Here is a 22,342-nt window from a genome sequence, read left to right on the forward strand (position 1 = left end):
AAATATCACTGAATTTGCTATTTGCTGTTCTATTGCAGGGCGTTTGATGTGGAACTCCTTTATATAGCTCAGCACTTGAGAATACCTATAGCAGAAGTTGCTGTCAACTGGACTGAAATTGAAGGTAAGGAAGCACTTTCTTTTTTGTTAAGATTCCTTAAGTATCAATCCAGAATAAAATAGCTGAGGATTTGCTCAAAGTGAATCATATTTTATCCAATTCTGATAGCACGCAGCCTTCTTTCCATACAAATTCAGAATCCTTGCAGATTCTGTCATGGCAGGGTAATACAGACACAGGAAGAACAGGTGAACAGAGGGCAAGGGAGAGAAACTCTCACTGGAGACAAAGTAGGTAATTATACTGCTAGGGCTACCGAAGTAGTGGTGAAGCACTACTTCAGCACATCCTCTTGCTATAATGTGATAATAAAAATGTTGCTCTTGTAAAATGCTATGCAGAAAGCCTAACTGTCATTTTTGATTTATTCAGCTCTGTTCTTCTGTATCTTTTCTTCCAAAATTCTCATCCTACCTATCAAGACCTTCTTTAGAGCACCCTCTGTTAAGATTTGGTTTGACTCTTTCAGATATGTACAGAGGTTTCTCTTATTGGGGTGCTAGGAGGAATAGCTCCATATATGTACCAAGAGGTACTGCTTGTTTCCACTTCCTTGCTTTCCTCCTATCAAATACATTTCCTTCCTTTCTTTTGCTCTGATGTTTTTTTGTTTTTTAACCTGAATCTTTTCTCCTCGGCACAACCCTGAACATCAAAAAGAGTGATGAGTTGTGATGGTGATAAAGGATGCAGGCAAGCAGAGAACATCCTAAGCCAACTTCACTGTTAAAAGAGAATGTTTTCTTTCAGTGCAATTTCAGGTGTATTGCATCTACTATAAATGTTAGCAGAGATGGAAGAGGAGTTATGATGTGCATTCCTTACATTGCCTGGACATTGGCACGTTCATATTGCTTTAAAAGAGCAGGAGATGATCATCTTGTACAAAGTCACTCAGAAATCCTTTACTTAACTGTTGGTGTTCAGGTTCCTATTCACTTGAACAAAGCCCTACTGCAAAGCAGTCTGTGTATCCTGTGGCATATGCTGAACTACTGTGCTGCTTCCAAACTGTATCTCCCTGCTTATAGTATAATGTAATGGCTGTAAGGCAATACATTTCAATACATATTTTTACAGTATTTGTAAGATTCCTTAATTAAAATTAAAGTCTGTGTACTAAGGCTGAACGTGCTGAGAATGCAGAGCTTCACGACTAGTAAAAGTATGCTTTGCTATTCCTCATTTTTTCTAACAATGTCCTTCTGATTTTCTTCTTCATTAATCACAGGTTCTAAGTTAGTTCCCTTTTGGAGCTGGCTGCAGATGGGCAGGGATCTTCTTTTTATACGACTGCGATATATGACTGGTGCCTGGCAGCTTGAAACAAGAAAATGTAATTAGGTTATTTACATTTTTCAAATGTATTATTATACTTAATGGAACATGAGAACAGTTTCAATCAAGTGAAATGGTGTTGAAAGCTGAGGTAATTCTTTATTGCTCCTGCTGTATGTTTCATTTTTGCAGCATGTGTGTGTTTTGTAAGATTCTCAACAAGGAATTTGTACAATGTTTTGTAAAGAGAAAGCATTTCCAAAGAACATTTTCTTGTCTGGTTGTTGGGTCTTCCTTGTATGAAATAGTTGCATGACCATGTCATGTAAACTCACATAAATATATCTGCCTTTGTCTCATTGTACATTCAGAATTTACACTAGTAACATTTATACAAATTAAAGGAGGCACTCTTTTCTACAAGGTGCAGTATTGGGCTGTGAATGGCCACAACCACTTTTCTCTATAATACCTGGAAATATATGGCCATCTTACAACTTGAATGATCAAAATTGATTCACACTAATGTGTGTTTAGATTCAGTGTTATGGGAAACAGTGCGTTTTACTGATTTATAAAAGCAATGTTCATAAGGCTGTTCTAAGAACTTTCAGTAGTCTCTTGACATTCCAAATGTTCTAAAGCTGTCTGAAGCTCAAACAGTTCGTTTGAGATCAAACTGCAGATCGCCTCCAGGCTGCAGAAGTTCCAAGAGAAAGCACATTTCATTTCAAAATGTTGTCCCTGATAAATGTTTTGTTCATACATAGTAATTAATACTGTGTGCTCAAGGCTAGTAGTCCTTGGCATCACTGAGTCTGTAGTAAAAAGGGTATGGAAAACTAATGCAGAAATGAGACCCAGTCCACACTTGGGGGGCTGTGCATTAGCCATGCCAATATGAAGTTCTCACTCTTTGAATGTGATCAGAGGAGAGTGGAAGGACCTTGAGTCTTTCTTATAAAGCCACACCTTATTACAGTACGCAGCTTTAGTGTTGTCAGAACAGTTGTGGACTGCCAACAAATGAAGCCAAATACAGATATAAACAGATTTAAAGAATGAAGGGTATATGATCTGTGCTTTCACATACTTTTCAACTGATGATTTTTCTTGTTCCTTCTGCAGTGCTATACTGCAATGTTGAGTTTTGCTTCTGTAAGGGTTACCTCAGTTTTCTGTATAATAAACTGCTGGAATAAATTCTCAGAAATATCTTTGATTTTGCAGATTTCGTTCTCCTGTTGATTTCACATATATCTCTCATTTCTGCAAAACCAATCACATGATTGACTGCTGACACTACTTAAGTAAAGAACCAGCTTCCCAGTTTTGGTGAGAGAGATTGCCCTGATCAAACCTGGATAATTGTAACTCTGGCTGTGATTAATTAAGCTTGCTAGCCCACCCTCAAATGCAGATTCCTAAAATGTTCCTCGTGCCTTACCTTAAAATGGAATTTATTTTAAATCTAACCAACATAGTTCATCTTTTTCAAACGATGAGACTTAGGTCATGCGTTGTTCTCTGCATGATCTGTAAAAATCTGGTGACCTCTTCTTCAAGAAATTCTTCTGTATTGGATGTCAAAGCTTGGAAAGAGGGGTGCTGCTTATGAGTTTATATATATATATATATTATTTTTTAATTTTCTACAAAGATCTTTTAAAACCTTGCAGATAAGACTCTCCAGTAAGTCTCACTATTGAGCTGTCTCCTTTAACAGCTGTGCATAGGTCATTCCAACAAAAAAAAACTTAATCTTCCACCTCAGAGGTGCAGAGGTAAGGCTGGATTTACCATTTTTGAGCTTCTGGGGATTGGACAATGGGACTTGTTGGCAGAAATTTCTCTTCTGGGATGAATGGGGATTTTCTCAGAAAATTTGAGCCCTGGATAAAGGTCACTTCATGTCTAAATGGTCCAGAATCTGTTCAGTGTCTCTGAGGTCTGTAGGCATGGCGCAGGTCACAGCCAAACATCTGTGTCCTTCTCAGCTGTCTTTCAGAGCAGGTTTGCCATATCCACGCTCTGTTGGAGGTAGTCCTGAACCTCCACTCATTGCCAAAGTGGGCCTGAAAAATATTTTAAGAGCATGTGACAGACGTAGGCAGCTGTGGGACACCTGGCACAATTTAGGTTACTTGTGTAGGTGTAGCCTGACACATTCCCTTGCAGAGAGGATAAAGTTGAACTGGGATGAAAAAAAAAAAGAGTAAACTGGGACAAAAAGAGCATGGGGAGAAGCTGAAAAGGAGGCTGATCTGGGACTGAGATTGGAGGGCAGTGAGTGAAATGGGAGACAGAGCACTGAGACTGCATGAGGAATGGGGTGGAACAGCATTGGACTCAGCAAAAAAATACAAGATCAAGGGAATGGCTAAGAAGACAGATCAATTAAGGACAGAAAAAGAAACGTTGCTAATGAGGGAAGGGGAAGCTGAAGGGGTTCACTAAGCCAAGTCCTCCACAAGAATAAGGTTAGGACAGAAACTTCACGGTTTAAAGCAAGTTGGGACTGTGGATAGGATACAGCAATATTCAGAGTCTGGGCTGGAACCCAGGATCCCTTTCTAAGTGTTTCTCTGTTGTTATTTAACCTTCACAAAATCCTTTGGCAAATTATATCTCATCTTTGTGTGCCAGTCCTTAACTGGCTGCCAGTATCAGTTATTCTTCCAGCCCTGGTCACTGCAGTCTGCTCCAGTTCTGAACAGCATTAAGGAGCAATGGAATCTTTAACAAAGATGCAGGAGACTATACAAACCAAACTTCAGTAAAAGATGGCTTTTCCGAATTAGAAATCCAGGTATGAAGAACGCAGGAAACAGAAGTAGCCTTTCTGACATTTTCCCACATTGTGTTTTATGTGCTGTGAGAGGAAATGTTTGCTTTAGGAAAGCTTTTCATGTAGTCGTATTTCTAGTAGTTTGGACTGATTTGAGAATTATAACTTGTATGGCAAAGGCATCTGGATTGATTGACTTGTTTATAAATTGGAAGCTTGGATAGCGTGTTCATGAGACAAGGATAAAAGAGGGGCAGTGCACTCTCCTTCATCAGCCTAAGGTCACAGCAAGACAGGCAGATGGTTCTTATTCCCTCTTGGTGAAATGTTCAACACACTCAAAGGGATGTTTAAGAGAATCCAAGCCCACATTTTAAGAAATGGTGAAAGGATTCCCAAACCATTCTGAAAGTCATTTCAAGGGGGTATGTGCACTGTTCAGTGATATAGATGAGGCAATATCTCTATAGAGAGCAGCACTCAGTAGTGCAACGGGGCTGTCATACTTAGTGCTCAGAAGTCTCCTGGGTAGCATCTTCAACTTCTTCTTGTATTTGCAGATTATGAAAGAAGCATAGGCTCACAGGTGAGCAGGGCTCCATCAGGCACAGGCTCTAACAGAAGGTTAAGCTCGTGCTTGGCTTGAGGCTTTTACTCAGTCACCAGCGTTCTTCTAACTATGTTGGGCAGCCGTACATAAACATCATAGTCTGGAGGCAAAGGTGTGCTTACTTTATAGAACCCAACAAGGAGAACAAGGATTAGCAGAAAGTGACTTTATGCTATGAAAACTAAAGTGCAAAGGAGCTTGTCCACAGTGAAATATAGTGTGTATGAGGAACTTCAAAAGATTCTACACATCATGGCTTATCCAGATCCATCCAGTGCAGAGCAAAGATTCTGAACACCGATAAATTCCAGATTTGGGTCAGAAGTCTTAAGTGCATTTGTGTCTTGAGACCCACATCAGTACATAACAATGTGTTAGTAACTTAATCCATGTATTTACTGAACGGAGAGAAAAAGAAGCACGCTGGCAAGTACAGACTGAAAACTATTAAGCAAATATAAAGGATAAGAAGATGTTTTGAGGCACACAGTGGCTATGAATTACTTACATGAGATGACTATGTGGAAGAGACCCAAATTACAGCATCTAACAGTTCTGATGCCCAAGCAAGCAGTAGTCTCTGACACCAAAACATTTTACACAAACCAAAGAATTATATAGAAATGTCAGAGGCAAACTGAAGGGAACATAATTAATTTGTTTGAAACTGTCAGAATTCAGATCCTTTAGAAGTTAATGATGTCTTATAAAAATCTGGAGCAGTCAGAGATGCTGTGTCTTTGCATGAAATACATGTACTAAGTCATCCATAGCCTGATCATCTCCAAGCTTTTACCTTAAAAGGAGGAGCTTTTCTTGTGAAATCTGTACATTTTTAGATACTAACTGATGACTCAGCTTAGTGTACTTCCAATATCTGTATGCAACTATCATCTGAGCCAATGGGAAGTTTGGAATCATGTATCTTGATCTTCCCATGAAGATCACATCAGATGACAGCTTTTGGACCGGATCCAGTACGTGACTTCAGATGTTAACCATCAGGTTCCTGGGTCCCTGACCTTGTGCTTATTGGAATCCAGAATCCTGAACGAGGCACCTTTTACCCGTGTGAAGTACTACTTGTCCCAGACCAGTCTGTTGGCTTCAGTCAGCGCTGTGTGACATCAGCCCCTTCAGCAGGCAGAGAGCTGCTCACTGCACGGTCCAGAATAGAAACCTTTCAGAAAAACAGGTCTGAGCTTTCCCTCAACAGAGCAGGAGTCTGCTTACAATTCAGACCGGTACCCAAGAAATGGGAGACCAAGAGCAAACTCCCATACTGGAAGGAGATCAAACCCACCTGTCCCATGAGATGTTCTCTAAATACCTCATTTATCATAGCACTTAGCTGAGGGTGAGGAAACTTAGATGCCAGCCCTTCTCTTTGGGGTATTTACTTTTTTGCATCAAAATCCAGGATAGATTTCTTCAAAGTACTACTCTCCTTTGTGTTCTTTCCAGCATAACATAGTTGGAATTGTTGCACAGCAATCCCAGAAGTGGCAGAGGATGCTCCTAAGTACCATTTCAGAAGCAGCTGTGCTAGTTTAATTGCACACAACCATAACAAGGAGCATTCCCTCTACACCTGTTCTCAGGCTGCTTGGAGTTTCTTCACCAGTTCTGCTTAATACAATGGCAGGATGCCATTTTCCATTTTTGTTTTTTCTTTTCTTCTGAGATAATTTTCTGTCCTTTCAGTGATTTTAAATTACTCACTGAATGCTCCAACAAGCATGCATTAAAAAGCAGCAAAAGGAGGACTTCCCCTTTTGACAGTCATGAACTCACCACAAGCTCATAGAATGACTTCTCATCTATGGACTGAGCCACTTTCCGACAGTAGGAAATGCAAATTTAATTTTTTTCTTTCCTCTTTCAAGCTGAGACAGGAGACAGGAGCTGAAGGCACAAACTTCCAGCAGGTGAGTCCTGGTGCTGTCTCTTTATGTATTCCAAAGCCAACACTCAGTTTTATGCAGTTCCACAACACAGAATGGGAGGCTCTAGCAGGCAAAACACTGATTGATTCAAGTTAGATGTAGTCCTACTTAACTGCAGAGATTCTACAGGGAGCTGAATTGTAAGTAGATTGCTTCCCTGATCACAAAGCCTCTTGTCCAAACAAGGACTATGCCTAGCTTTTCTTCGTTCCTCTCCGTAGGGGAAGTTTAAGACAGATATTAAGAGAAAGTTTTTCACACAGAGGGTGGTGACGCACTGGAACAGGTTGCCCAAGGAGGCTGTGGATGCCCCATCCCTGGAGGCATTCAAGGCCAGGCTGGATGTGGCTCTGGGCAGCCTGGTCTGGTGATTGACAGCCCCGCACATAGCAGGGGGGTTGAAACGAGATGATCATTGTGGTCCTTTTCAACCCAGGCCATTGTATGATTCTATGATCAACCAAGCGAAGTGCAAGGTTTTACACTTGAATCACAATAATCTCGTATATGTATACAGACTGGAAGAAGAATTACTTGAGAGTAGCCCTGCTGAGAAGGACTTAGGTATCCTGGTAGATGAAAAACTTAACATGAGCCAGCAGTGTGTGCTTGCAGCACAGAAGGCCAACAATATCCTTGGCTACATGAGAATAGGGGCAGCCAGTGGGGAGAGGGAAGGAATCATCCCTCTCTACTCTGCCTTTGTGAGGCCCCATGTGGAGTACTGTGTCCAGGTCTGGAGCCCCCATCACAAGAGACATGTTGAGCTTTTGGAGAGGATCCAGAGGAGGGCCATGAAGATGCACAGAGGGCTGGAGCACCTCTCTAGGCTGAGGGAGCTGGGCTTATTCAGTCTGAAGAAGACAGGGCTGTGAGGAGACCTCATTGTAGCCTTCCAATACTTAAAGGCAGATTATGATGACTTTTAAAGGTCCCATCCAACTTTAAGGATTCCGTGGCTATGATCATAAACAGGAGGGAAATGAACTTTTTACACGAGTGATAGGGCAAGAGTTTTAACTAAAGGAGGGAAGATTTACATTAGATGTCAGAGGAAAGTTTTTCACTGTGAAGACGGTGAGACACTGAGACAGCCTGCCCACAGAGACTATGGATGCCCCATTCCTGGAGGTGTTCAAGGCCAGGATGGATGGGGGCCTGGGCAACCTGATTAACTACTTGATACAGCAGTTGGCAACCCTGCCTATGGCAGGGAGGTTGGAACTTGATGATCCTTGAGGTCCTTTCCAACCCAAGACGTTCTATGATTCTATGATTAACTAGATTTGGTAACTCTCCAGCATTATCACAAAGCAGGGTAACTCTGAAATGAATAGTAACGCAGCTGTGAGCAGTTTTCAGCCATATAAAGTAATCAGAAATCTCTACTGTGAAGCATAAGCAGCCAAGTGCAAAAGACAGCTCCAGTTCATTCCGTGTCAATAGCAGTGTATCAGTTTACAACTCTCAGAGCTCCTGTGCAGACCTTTCAACCACCAGTAACGCAGAGAAGTCCAGGTAAGTGTTTCACCACAGAGAGTGAAGTTGTATTCATATGTATAAACATACATAGCAGTAACTAGAAGGCACTGGATAGTCCCAGCCAGTACATAACTTGAATCCCTCCGCCACTGTTCATGACTCTGGAGACCTATCCATAATTATTTATGTACCTATTGTCCAAGTGTTCTTTAGGTTCACAGCCATCATGCTGACTGCAAGCTAAAAATAGTCTAAATGAAGAGACAGGCAAAGCTAGGATGCTGCAATGAAGTTTCTGTATCTCAATGTTTATTACTCAAAATAGCATCTAACCTTATTTATGATCCATGTACGTTTCTTAGGGATGCAGTGGCACGTCTGTTATAGCTCAAGGGGCATGAATTAAAGTAGTGTTCAAGCACTGTCGAAGACTGCACCCTGCCAACTGAACCATAAGTTATCTACCTCTTCGGGATAGGGATTCAGAGGTTAGGAATTGGAGGCTGCTATGTCGTGCCTGTTGCGTTAGCCAACAGCACATAAGGGAGTCTCAACCACAGTAGCCCACAGGGTCACCAAGACTCAGGGGAGAAGCTACAGACAAACCTTTTGTTTCTTGCTGGAGAAAGAGCTGGTATTTTTATATGACTGTGCTTAAATGATAGTTGTGAGATCATAGCTGGGAGGAGTGGGTTAAATATGATTTCATTTGAAAGATCTGTCAGTAGAGAAAGAGCTAACTAGCCTCCATTTTCCTGGATAATTGTTAAGATTTTCATAGATCCATCCATTTCACAAACCTGTTCAACTGTTCTAACTGCTTAAATAGGTATTTCCCTGGCCTAAAGAAAACAAAGAACATTTTTTCCAGTTCCCTCTTTTTTGGAGAAGTCTTCCAGGTACCAGCACACTTTTGCAGGTAACAGTCAATCAATTTGTAAGTTGTCTATCTGCCAGATTCTTATACTAGATACATAATACACATGCAGCCTTAGTATGTGCAAATTCATTAGTGCCATGGATAAACCTTATTTTGCAAAAGCAATATGTTCCACGTCTCCCTTTCTGCAGAAGGAGGTGAACTCATGCTGGATGTAATCCACTGGTAGGAGCACTCCATAGCTGGCAAACATGGGACACCAATTTTAGAAGAAAGAAGCAGTCAGACCATTTCAAATCAGCAGCCTGGTCAGCACAGAAGTTCTGTGAATGCATGATGGCAGTCATTAGAAATAATTTGACGTACTTCAGGCAAATGGGAGCAGCCAAGCTGCAGCAGCACAGGGTTTGCAGTAGTACAGTATGTTGCCAACTGCAGTGTAAGCACTCCTACAGCAGGCCCACAGGGAACCCTTCAAACTGCCCATGAAGAAAGCCACTAATTGGGGGTGCTCCTCCTGGGACTCCTTGCAGCTGCCAGGTATTGCATCAGGCCCTCCTCGCTCATACCTTTTCCAAGGACACGTTTTACCATCACTGAACAGTAACTCAGTCATCATCTCTCTAACAGGCTGCCAGTGGTTATCTTCATCTACATGCACTCTGCCACACTTCCCAGCACTGCCATACAAGCAGCAAATTGTACAAACAACTTCCTCAAGCTCACATCCTCTTTCCATGTGTTTGTTCAGAATTAAGAAACAGCAGCAGACCGGACAAACATCTTCCAGAAATGGCTTAGCCACAGGTGGTCCTTCTTACCTGCTCGGCCTTAAGTCCCTCTTAGGTCCATGGTTCCACCAGCCAGGCTCTGCTTTCCTTGTGTCTTCATGTTCTGCTATTGAGATCACTGCCCTCCTTTGAACTATCAATAGTTTATTGTTTTAGTAGAGTGAGCTTCAAAATCTAGATTAAATCCAAGCATTTGCTGCTGGCGTGTTCTATGCAATATTCTTTAAGAATGAGGTGACATTAACTCTGGAATTCCCATCTGTTTTTTGCCATGTTCTAATGTTTCATCTGGGTATTTCTGAATCCGTATAAGGATCCCGCTACAAAACAAAGAGAAATACTGAGTGTCAGCTTTTGGACTGGAGATCAGAAGAGCCGTTTGAACCACAGAATGATGAAGAGTCATTCAGTTCTGCAAACAGTTTTGGCAAATCCACTTTGCATGGTCTCTGGAAAGCAGCCTTCCACATGTGGGACAAATCTTTATCTTCCTATCTTTGTTAAGCAGTGAGAGGTTTAGCCGTGGAAGTCATTCAATTATGTCAAGGACAGGCTTCATCCTGTAGCCACATTGCAAACTCAGTTGCACGGACTGTCATGAGCTATCCTGCTGCATACTCTAAATCATCTGCTGTCAAACCAGGAACTAGGTCAAAACCACAAGGAATTTCCAACTCTTTTTGGTTGACTGTGTCTGATGCCATTTGAGGTCTCAACAACAGAACTGCTGATAACTTTTCTATCTTGTTGCCAAAAAAAACAAGAAACCAACACCATATCCATGGCCATCTTCCAATCTTTAAGCCAAGTCATAAGTTTTGGAAGTGCTAATCCACTGTGTCAGCTCTTCCTTTGGTAGTTTTACAAGTCTGGCTAGATTCTGCCTGGTAGAAGCTTTCGTGATAATGAAAGCTGAAGAACAGATGAGGCCCGGACAGACTTTACTGTTTTTTAATCAAACAATAAAATTCTGGTCTCAGAAAAAAAAAAAAAAAAAACATTCTGTCTAATTCTATTGCTCTCAATGATTTATTTTCTCAATAAAATGCTTCATAAGAATAGGAACAGAATTAAAAATCACCAGTTTTCAGCAGAAGTGCTGCAATGGGACTACAAAAAGTACCAGTTACTCTCATAAGGGAGACAGCAAGTGATTTCATTCAAGTATTTGCAAGAAGCTACAGAAGGAATGGTTGACTACACAGGAATATATTAGATTTAAGTAACTTCAGTGTGCACTATTCATCTATTCATGTATTTCCTGAACTTCTATGATACATCTGAAATTCCTTTATCCACACCCCTACCTGCATGTAGGGCAAGCGATCCCATGGCAAAAAAATATGGACGTTTTCATTTAATTTATCGAAGGAATCAATTACTGGGAAATTGTTTACCAGAATTAGTATATACAGCTAGACTACATATTACAGCCACTCATCTATAGGCTTTGCTATTACTTGCTATAGCCATTGCTTACTGTTTTACTAGCCATTACTTACTATAACCATTCTATTCTATTCTATTCTATTCTATTCTATTCTATTCTATTCTATTCTATTCTATTCTATTCTCTAGTGGTAAACAAAAAATAGGCAATATTATGACCTGTCAGACCCTACACAAATAATGCAGAATGGAGATGTAACCCAGCATTTTGCCTGTGTGTGATGTCTTTCACCAGTGCCATTCTAAGCTTCATGCTAACCAAGGAAGAGCTAACTTCATATCCTGTATACTGCCTTCTCTAGATAAGTGAAGAGGATCATGATAAAATCCCAAATACAGGGTCACTGCTCAGGTATCCTAGGAATGAGTTACACCTGAAGAGCTATTCAAAGGAGAGTGAACATGGCTGTGTCTTACATTCAGAAAACTGGAAAGACTGGAAGGAAGAAAAATCCAGTACAAGGACCACTCCATTCCCCAAAATCATGGATGTTGCACCTCCAATTCTGAAGGAGTTTCAGATAACATAATGAGAGAAGGTTGATCTTGCTGCATCGCCCTCCCTATGAAGGAATTGTTTCAGGAGTGGCTTGAACAGACCTGCAGGTTTAAAGGAATCTAATTTTACATGTACTGATTTCTCTGGGTTCTAAAATAATGAAGCATTCTTTCTATTCCTGGCAACTTGTGATTTATGTAAGATTATACAGTACATCCATCTATCCCTAATCTGGAAGATGGGCATGATAATTTATTTACACTCCAAAAAAAACCACCCAACTACTAAATTTTCCATTGTGAGGGCAAAAGATTTTAATATGTTGGAATAAAAGCTCCTCACAGTGAATATCAAGCATTCACAGGGGGATGTGAAGTGATTTCATTGACCCTGTTTACCCTTTCAGCAGGCTGCACTAAAAATCCTGGGGGTTTAGCTCCTTTCTTCTCTATTAATATAAGCATTGTGCATATAGCGCTGTAGGTGTACAGTCAACATCAATCAATTATATTCCCCACTTTAAGGACATATTATTATGTGGTGATTACTTTGGGGAGAATACTTCTGCTACTAAGTGCAAATCTAATGCATACTAAAGTTGTACTTGAATGAGCAATGAGCAAGAGCTTTTATTTTTTCCATCAAGCAAGATGTTTTGGGAAAACATTTGCAGAGTGATCATTCATAAAGCTATCTCAGTCAATCCGATAACCTCAGATTTAGGAAAAGTTAGCAAGCACGCAGATTGGCATTCTCAGCTGTACCTAGACAGTAATGCACAAGGAACCAAAAAGTTTCTCAGGAACCACACATTCCTAGCTCTGCAAAAGCTTCTTTTTTTCATATAATATTCCATGTTCTGCTGCGGACCTGTAAACGTTTTGCCCATAATTTGATCTGCATTTATATTCACTTACAGTTTAATCCCATACAGTCCTTCCAGGTAAGACCATATCCAGTATAAATGAATTCTTCATTCTCAAGGAAGAGATCAGATCAAGATGAGCAATGCACCTATGGTGGTTGTTACCTCTGCAGACAGTAAGACAGTTAAGAACTAAATAAACTGGCTCACAGTTCTGAGGGCTTTGCTTTGCACAGCAAAAATGCTTATAGGAAACATTCACTGGATGTAAAGTCAGTGGCAAGCATTATCTTTCATAGCCAACAAATAAATAAATAACAGGGAAAAAAATGGAAGATGTAACCATTATTTTAATAAGACACAAACCTGACATCAAAACATTATGTGACAACACAGCACTGTGTTTGCTAATTGCCACTAAATCAGAGTGTACAGATCTTCACCTGCATGAAAGTCTCCAAATGCCAGAACAGGTACTGCCACGACTATTTTGGTTTCTGTTGTGAAGCATTATGCATGCACACTACACTTCAGATACAGACATCATTTAGCAGATTGATTGTATTAGTGTAAGGCTTCTCAAGTTTTATGATGCCATGGATTTTTCAACAGCAGGGAACAGTCAGTCTTACAGATCTACTGCATTTTTGCCAGAAAGTAAAAGGCTAATGACGTGAAATATGAATGCCACAGTAAGGCATATGATTAATAGCCACTGAGTAATAAAATCATTGCTGACAAAATATGTCCAATGAAAAGTTTAAATCTTTTCCAATGAAAAGTTTAAATATCCTCTTGGGAAGGAGTCCTGGGTCTTGTTTCCAGTGCCGCAGATTCATTTTATTCAATGACTTGACAGGCAAGAGTTGTGAAGCAGTTCCCAGCACATGGACGAGAACCAAGAATTCCCATTCTCAGACACGTCCCTCTGTAAAAAAGGAGCTGTGTACTTCTCCAATTAGTCTGTGTCCTCAAGAGTCTTGAACCCTTTGCTGGACAGCAGCCCAATTTCAACAAGAGTTCAGGGGCCTGATGCTATAGCTTCCCATAGCTTTTCATAGTGTTTTAAGAACGAAGTACCACGGTTTAAAACTTTAAGCTAAGGAGGACCCAGAGCCCCTCTGCTTCATTTTGCTACAATCATTATATTACTGTGCTAACACAGCCCTCACTTCCTGCTTTCCTCCTTAGATAGCGTGGTACTCACTCTCCAAAAGAGAGCTGCAAGTCCTTTGTGAAGCCCTCTTGTCAAATGCCTTTTACAACACACCTCTTTATGTTGATTTCTAGCAGCTGATTCCAAATGGCTTTGCTCCCCCGATATAAAAATGGAAACAGAAATTGCCATATAAAAGCGTACATAACTTCTCTACCATCAGTACAAACACATCACTGTAAGACTGCCCTAGTCTAAAAGGTGTGATCTTGATCTTCTTGTACATCCTCATGTCTTCCCTCATGTCACTACTGAACAACCACACATACATCAGCATGTTATCCAGCTGAACACTAATGCATCTGAAGAGTGCTGTGTTTTCAGCTGTTCCTGTTATCCATCAACCTCCCCACATTCAGACCCAGTTATAAATGCCTGCACAAGGGAAGGCATAGCCAGGGAAGGTAGGACGGTCCCTGCTGATAGCAGCCCTGTTTTGATCAGCTAAAGACCATCATGGAACTGCACACACATCACACTAACTCCATTATGGGAGCACCCTGTCATCTTCATTGCGAAGAGCCCAGCCACCTACCTCAAGCTGTGAATCATAGAATCCAAATTGCTTAGGTTGGAAAAGACCTTCAAGATCATCAAGTCCAACTACAAACTAATCATACTACCCTAACTCTTACAACCCTCCACTAAATCATGGCCTCAAGCATCACATCCAAATGGCGAAATTGCCCTATCTGTGACCACAGTCAACAGCTCTCATCAGAAGGGCTAGGGCATGCAGGAAAAATTATGTTAGTTGCCATCAAAACTTTACCAGAAGCGGATCATACATTCCTGTTGTAGAGATGAGCCCCATTCCCAAACTCTTCATTAAGGCATAATTAATTGGGAAACCACTGTTTTGTAAGCAACAGACCATTCAGTTATTTCTGCTAGAGAAAACTAGATTAGAAGGTTCAAGAAAAAAGCAAACAAGTTGATTGGGAAAATTTTTCCCAAACATGATCTCATTTCTACATGCCCTGAAGAACCACTGTGGGGCAGTTTTTATCAGTCAGTAATACACGCTGTTAGGTCTTGCCTTAGCAAGACACACAATGCGATACCCCAGGGACATGATGCCAGTCCATTGGAACTACCAAATAACACTGAGGCAACCTGAAGTGAGGAATGGCATCAGCCAAGGGCTGGGTGGCAGATTCCAGCTCACGGGGTGGCTGACTCCACTCCACAGTATCAGTCTCCTGATATTGTCAGTGAGCCAGAACACAGTCTCCTAAGGCAAAGATCTCACCTGACACCTCGTTGCAGGGGTATCTCCAACACAGCCTGGCCCCTGCCCTCACTTCTTTTGTGCCCCAGCATCCCTGGCCTGGTGCCACTCCAGACTAAGCCCAGCTAACTATTGAAGGGGAGGGCAGCATCCAGCTCCTTTCCCAAGGCTGCTACCTTTTGACCTGTTCTCTTTATTTATATGGTTTGGCCTCTCGGACCTGATATGAGGGCAGGAAGAGCACTAAGTGCCTTCCTTTCACCTTCCCTACCCACCTCTCTCTCCAGCAAAACCCCACAAATCCACACCTGCCCCACAGCTGTCACTCAGTTCAAACAATCCAAATATGAAGTACTTCTGGCTCTGCATTGCTTTCAGTGGATCTGTAACTCTCATTTCTGGTCCAAAACTCACAGCTGTTGCTCTTCCGCTACCAGGATCTCCAAGTCTTTATTCTCCTAGAATGAAGGCTGAGAGGCTGCTAGGCAAGACAGTGAATACCTCACACATGCTGGCGCAGAAACACTTCATTTTATCCCATCGCTACTCAAATACCAACAGTAGCACAGCAGGCCTTTGACCCATCCATAACAGAAATGCCAAATGCAACAAAACTCACTCACTTCCAGCTAGCATATAAATTCCCATGGTGATTCCTCAACACTTGCAACTTAGCTTTCCTACACAGCTGGGCTGATGGTGATGTAGATCATTAGATGCCCTATGGCAGGCCCGTGTCCACGCAGGCTAACATGCAAACTGACTTAGCCATGCAGCCATTAGCACAGCAAAGGGTAACAGAGTTGTGGCACTGCTGTAGCCCTATTAAGCACGAGGCGTTTGCCTGAGACCTTATGTTTTCACACAGAGCTGTGATTTGTTATCCACACCCAGGCAAAGATGCCCAGGCCGCACCACATTTACTTTCTCTTAAGAGCTCTTAAGAACGCTGCCTTCCCCAAATGTAAATGGAGAGTCTGAGGAAACACAAGCCTTTGATGTGTGTGGGGGGAGATGTCATGCATTTAGGCAGAATATTTTAATTATGTGAATTACAACAGGGCAGCCTGCTTTTTTCTTTTTTTTTTTTTTCATGCTGAGTCATTTCCACTTGGACTCTGCAAACATGGAACCATGCACTGAGTGTTTAAGCTTTTTGAATAAACTCTAGCTTTGGCAAGCCTTAAGCAGAGGAAAAGAAGTCAGTCCTATTCTTCTTTATTTCCCCCAGCTGATTAGTGGCTCCTTTGGGAAAGACTGGAGCTAGTTGACTCTACCCATTGGAGATAGGCAGTGCCACGCATGCTGACACCATCTCACCCCATTCCCAGGAATGACTTCTGAAATGTCTCTGAGGCCGTGAGCTGCCATTCAGTCTTATTTGAATACAAAATGTGGAGAGATGAATGAGGGTAATTTCTTGTCCTTTATGAGAAAAACCTGATACCCTGTGCATAGTTGTGGTATTTCTATACAGTTTACATACTCGCCACCAACCTTTTTTATTTTTAAACCTTTTGATTTTCTTCATAAAGCAGTTGTCCAGCTAAATTAGGTGTTTATTCAGCATCTGTTCTCTCTAAATATTTACTAATGAAGGACTTTTAAAAAACTTTTCCCCTCAGCCTGCTCGCTAGGCAGCCTAACTTTTTCCATTTCTTTGATCCTGAAGTCCCCCCTTATTTTTAATTATTCTTCCCTTGGCAGCTGAAGGAAAATGTAGCAATATACACCAAGCCCTTCCCCACCCTTGCAGCTAACAAAGATACTGGTTGTAGATCAAAGAATCCATCAGAACACACTGCTTCCTATGCAATAAGCCCTCTGTCTCTGGAATACGCGAGTTTATCTTCATTGTGCATTCCGATAAGATGTTATTATAGTAGTGACTTTAATTACATTTCTCATTATTGCATTAGTGTGCAGTAACATGGGGTTTCACTGCATCTAAATGTGATAGTTTGTAGAACATGGTGCCTTTAAGTCTTGGGAGGGAGGGAAGTAAAACTTCAAAAGCCACAAAACAAACAAAAGAGAAATCTTCATTTTACACACATTTGAGCAAAAGTCCCTGTGGAAGGAGTGAGAAAATGTTCTAGAATGCAGAGTGGGAGATGGAAAAAGATGAAAAAACATAAAAAGGCAACATTGTACACACCTCTGTGCACCAGTGTGATACAAAAGCAGTAAGATTCCAGAGAATAACTAACTATTCCACAAATTGACATATAGATACCTTTTGTCCCGCCTTCATACAGTGATATACGTGGAAGTTTCTTTCAGTGGAGCATCTTTAAATGCTGATCTCTTTTTCTACATAGGAGAACCGTTTATTCGATAGTAACATCAGAAGTCTTACAGCAGTGAGACTAATGAGCTATCTCAAAGTATTTTGTCTTAGGAAATGAGTGGGTTAAAAAACCTTTGTAAGTGTAAAACATTCATTATGATTCGTATATTTTGGATGTCTAACAAATATCAGCTGAAATGATATTCAGTAAAACAGATTTTTCATATAGCTCAGCTTCTCTGATAACTTGATTAAATATGAGGCTTGCTATTTGGTGCCAGGTGATTCCCAGAGAATTGAATTTATCACATGCTTAGTCTTGCAATCTTTACTTAATAACTGCTTAATCTATAACTTATTGGAGAATGGTGATAGTTCCCATAAACAGCAGTCAACTTTAAATCAGAGTATAAATTATCAAATGCATTTCCCTTTGAGAGGCATAGACCTCAAAACAGACCTTTGCTACTGGTCCTATGGAATTAGAAATAATTTTGTGATCTCCAGCTGAATTGCTGTTGATGTATTTTCAAGGGGCGGGTTGCAGCTCAACAGTTTTCTTCTTGAAGCCTCTAGCCAAAATATTCAGTCAGTCCTCGGCTTGTTTTAAAGCAACTACGTTGTAAAATGGTGCATTGCTTGACCCCGTTGCCTGAAGCAACTGTAAGTTTATGAGTTTTGTTTTTTTTTTACTTCTGCCAGATAGTGAAAATACAGATAGGTCTGATCCATATAAATCAAGTTTTTAATTAAAATACAGTGGGCTTGCTAACACAAATGGCATTTTTCCTTCTATTCACTGTATCCTGCTTTAATACCAACACTGAACAAATAAGCTGTGCTTATCAGTGCAGTGTTTTTGTCTGTCAAATATCACTAAGTTTTTTTTTTTTCCTCTCATTATATTTTGAGTTTCAAATAGTCTAGTTTGTAGAGATGTCTTCTTCCCCTCTGGAAGGCATATATTCTATCTTTGTTTAAAATGTGGGAGTGTTTTAAAATAAAACATTATTAAGGAGATGTTTGCCATCAACATTAATTGTGAACATCTTTTCATGTTTTCATCTGGAGAGGGAAATCTGAGGACACAATTCAGTGAGGAGAGTTCCAAATAACAATTCCAAGATGGTCTTTCATAGAAAATGTAGCATGTCTGTACAGAGATTATCCTTTCTATTTTGAGACATTTTTTAATGAGGTAGTAAGTCCATGAAAAAGGAAGACAGGAAAAAAGAGAAGAATGTCACCAACCTGTTGACTTGACTCTTGTTTTTCCGTTTCTACAGCAAGAGTATTAAGAAACCACATGAGCTTCTGAGGATCCAAATAACCTTACCTTCTAAGTAAACACAACACGCAAGGACTTTTTAGGGATCACTGCTCCACAATGCTGGTTTATGAAGATAGAATACGGTGAGACCTATCAGGAAGTTCACAGGCTACTGAGGTAATATTTCCATATGTCTTTCTTTTACAATTATAAAGACAAAAGTATTTCGCATCTATTTTGTAGCAAAGCTATGTAGGTAGAACTGGTTCAGATGAGTTTCAAATGAAAACAAAACAAAAAACAAAAACAAACAAAACAAAAAACAAAAAAAAACAAGAACAGGAATTGGTAGGTTATGCTGATCACACTCTTAAAATATCTTTCAAAACATGTTGACAGTCCTCATAACTAATCTTCATTCAAAATGTGGCTAAATGCAATGCATTAAAAATGCCTCTACAGCCTCACTTTTAAATGTAATTCCAGGGGGGGAAGGATATACTCTAAGGTCAGTAATTTCTTTCAAAAGTTCTGCTAACTAAAGATGACATTTCTAGCCCCAGAATCTTTGCATCTAACATGAAAAGAGTATGATTAGACTTAGTCTTGATTATTAGAGAAATCTGTCGTTAAGCTAAAGAAATTGCTGAAGTGCAAGGTGTCATGACTTGGTTGTATTTGTGATGTGTAACCGTAAGACAGTCCAGGCAGCTATACATGTACTTTGTAATTTAACAAAGACACAAACAAAATAAAAAGCAAAAAGCCAGTCTGGAACAAATCTGAAAGCAGTTAAAAGCTAAATCAGCTGAAAAGAAAGAACATAAATAGAAAATGGAATAATAATTAGGAACTGCTTAAAACATTCTAAAAGATGCTTTGAAAACTACCGTCCAGCTGAGAATGGAGGCAGTTCTAGTTAAAAGAGAACAGACAGACTCAGAAGGGGTATGAATGCAAATGCTTTCTATAAAACACAGGAGGCAAAAAAGAAGTAGATATTAAAAACCAAACAAGGAGGAACAAAAGAAAAGACATCCATGGCTATTAGAATTAAAAGTAAGAAAGGAGCTAAGCATCCCATAAATTAGAGTACTTTAAGCAACAATTCGTATCACTGGTGGAAATTACATTGCTAGGTGGAAATGATAGAACTGTGAGCAATGAAGCAGACTCTTCAAAAAGTATCTGGAAAAAAAGTGCAATGATACATTATCTATGCTACAAGCTAGAAACATATTTTCTATTTTAACAGTATTGAAGATGATGTTAAAAGGCAAAGTACGACTTAAGACATTGTGAAATCATCAGGTCCTGATACCTTGATCTCAGGAATTTTAAAGGTGTGTGCTGAGGAGCTCTCTGACCCGTGCACGTTGTTTCAGCGGATTTTGGAAGGCTGCTAACATTAAATCAGAAGACAGCAAATACAATGTCAGCGTATAAAGGAAGATATATAGCATGAATGGTGTAATTAGCAGCCTCTCAGAGCTAAAAACAATTTCAGGTAGAACAGTGGACAGACCATACAGGTCTAAGTCAATAAAGAATTAAGGGAGGACTATGTGGGTTAACACCAGTCAACAAAAAATATCTGCTGAAATTAAAACTGAATTAAAAGTTTGGCTGGTAAAGGAAGTGGGTCTGATATTACAGACTTTTTAGAGGTATTCAGCTTCATACTACCTGACATTTTAATTAGGAAATTAATGTAAGCTGTATTGAATTTGTGTTATTCTAAACTGATTAAAAACTGGCTAGTTCCTACATCTGAAAATGTCATCGTAAATGGGGAAAATTTTATCAAGCTGATGGGTTTTTAATGAGGGCCCAAAGAGATCATTCCTTGACCTTACAGTATTTAACTATGGTTTTAACAGTGACCCAGAACAAACTATGAAGTTGTTTCTGAGAATTTTGCCAATGACATAAATCATGGCACTGGTAAAAAGGGAAGAGAAAAAAATTCAGGACAATACAGTCAGATTGCAGATAGGGCAGGTGAGGACTTCAGGACCACTTCATCTTCAAGGAAGGCCCAGATGATAGTTAGCTAATATGCTTGTCAGTGAGAGGAATCCTGCCCATCGATAGGGAATTTATTCCAATACCTGCTTGTGAGCCTAGTGCTAGAAAACGACGCATGTGTCTACATGCTTGAAAGTAAGCTGACGTACAGAAACAAGGAATGTTGGCAGACACGTGAGAAAATGGAGACTCTGACTAACCTCTAACGAGGTCTTGAGCATCTGTCTCCAAGATAAATTCTGTGATTTTGTGGTAGCCATTTTACTTTACAGGAAGGATAAACCTAACCATGGAACAGTTGTACAACAGCAAGGTTTGTAATGAATTTTCCATCACCAAAGGCTTCAAAATCTTCACATTTTCCAGAAGAATTGCTCTAGATCAACCACTGCTATTGGCTTTGAAACCAAAATTCTAGAACTTCTGGATGTGTATGGACAGTGGTTCACTCTGCCTCTGAATGTTTGTGAATCTTTACATGCTGTTTCTTTTCATCCAAGCAAATTTTCAACAAGAAAATTGTTCAGACTAATAGGATAAAGAATGGAATCAGCTAGAATGGCTGAAATTCATCCGATCCTTCCTAACGTCAGGCATAAAGTTCAGAAGGTGAAGAAAAGGCAAGGAATAACACTGGTTCTTGAACCAGCAGAGACTGAGACACATAAATATTTCAGCCAGGACAGACAAATTGCAGGGAAGTGACACATTTCAGCCAGTGCTGGCTAAATGGAAACAGAATGGAAACAAAACCCTTCTGTAGTTTAACTTCTAAGGTCTAGTCAGTCATCAATATTGTTATTCAGAAAGTACAACAGATGCAAAAGTAGGTTGTCTCTGTCCATCTGATCTCATAGTTTTGAGGAGGAAGAAGAAATCTGCCGACAGGATGATCCTGTACTTCCAAGTACTGTCAGCTAGTTGGGTCTAGCCACATCTTTTGGAATAAAAAGGTATCCCAATGATCACATTTTTCTAAGCATCTCAGAGTTGTACTCTCTGCAGCAGAGAACAAATTCAGCACAAATAGCAAGACAGATAGCTGGATCTAAATTCATTAAAAACTTTGGTGGTCTAAAGTCAGGATTTATTTAAAAAAAAAAAAAAGAAGGAAAAAAAGAAAAAAATGAGAGAATATATGGTGCTTTGATATAATAAGATGATGACGACTTTCACTGGAGTTACTTCAAATTTATGTTCTTGTAGATCAGGGTAGAATTTGCCCCTGAAATCTTTAATCGTAGATAATATGACTTCATTCTTATGCAGCTGTTTCAGCAGGTACTTACATACACACAGGAACAAATATCTTTAGCTCAGTTACAACACTGGCTGGAGAAATCATTCTTCCTAGTTCTAAAAATGGTAGTAAGTTTAGTTGCAACCATTTTAAACGCTTTTCTGAGATATTTTTGTTTGGCAACTGAAAGTTAATATTCGTTCTTCACTATCACTGTGCTCATTTGCCTCTTGACACCTTTTTTTAACCTGGATGAAAAATGCCATGAAGATAAAACAATAAATTTTGGATCTTACTAGTTGTCTCACCCCAAAAGTGACAGAATCCATATCGTAGTGGCAGTACTTGAAACACTCAG

General features: G+C 40.1%; 1 protein-coding gene across 1 annotated transcript in view; it reads left to right on the forward strand.

The window, feature by feature from the left end:
* ALG5 (ALG5 dolichyl-phosphate beta-glucosyltransferase) overlaps positions 1-2,616 on the forward strand; it is a 19,807-nt gene extending 17,191 nt beyond the window's left edge. The window contains exons 9-10 of the mRNA XM_048948703.1: positions 39-124; positions 1,353-2,616. Coding sequence (XP_048804660.1) covers positions 39-124; positions 1,353-1,465 — 199 coding nt within the window. The 3' untranslated portion in view covers positions 1,466-2,616. The remainder of the gene's footprint in view (positions 1-38; positions 125-1,352) is intronic.
* Positions 2,617-22,342: the final 19,726 nt, after the last annotated feature.

This window comes from Lagopus muta, chromosome 1 (genome assembly GCF_023343835.1).
Source record: "Lagopus muta isolate bLagMut1 chromosome 1, bLagMut1 primary, whole genome shotgun sequence".
Lineage (NCBI taxonomy): Eukaryota > Metazoa > Chordata > Aves > Galliformes > Phasianidae > Lagopus > Lagopus muta.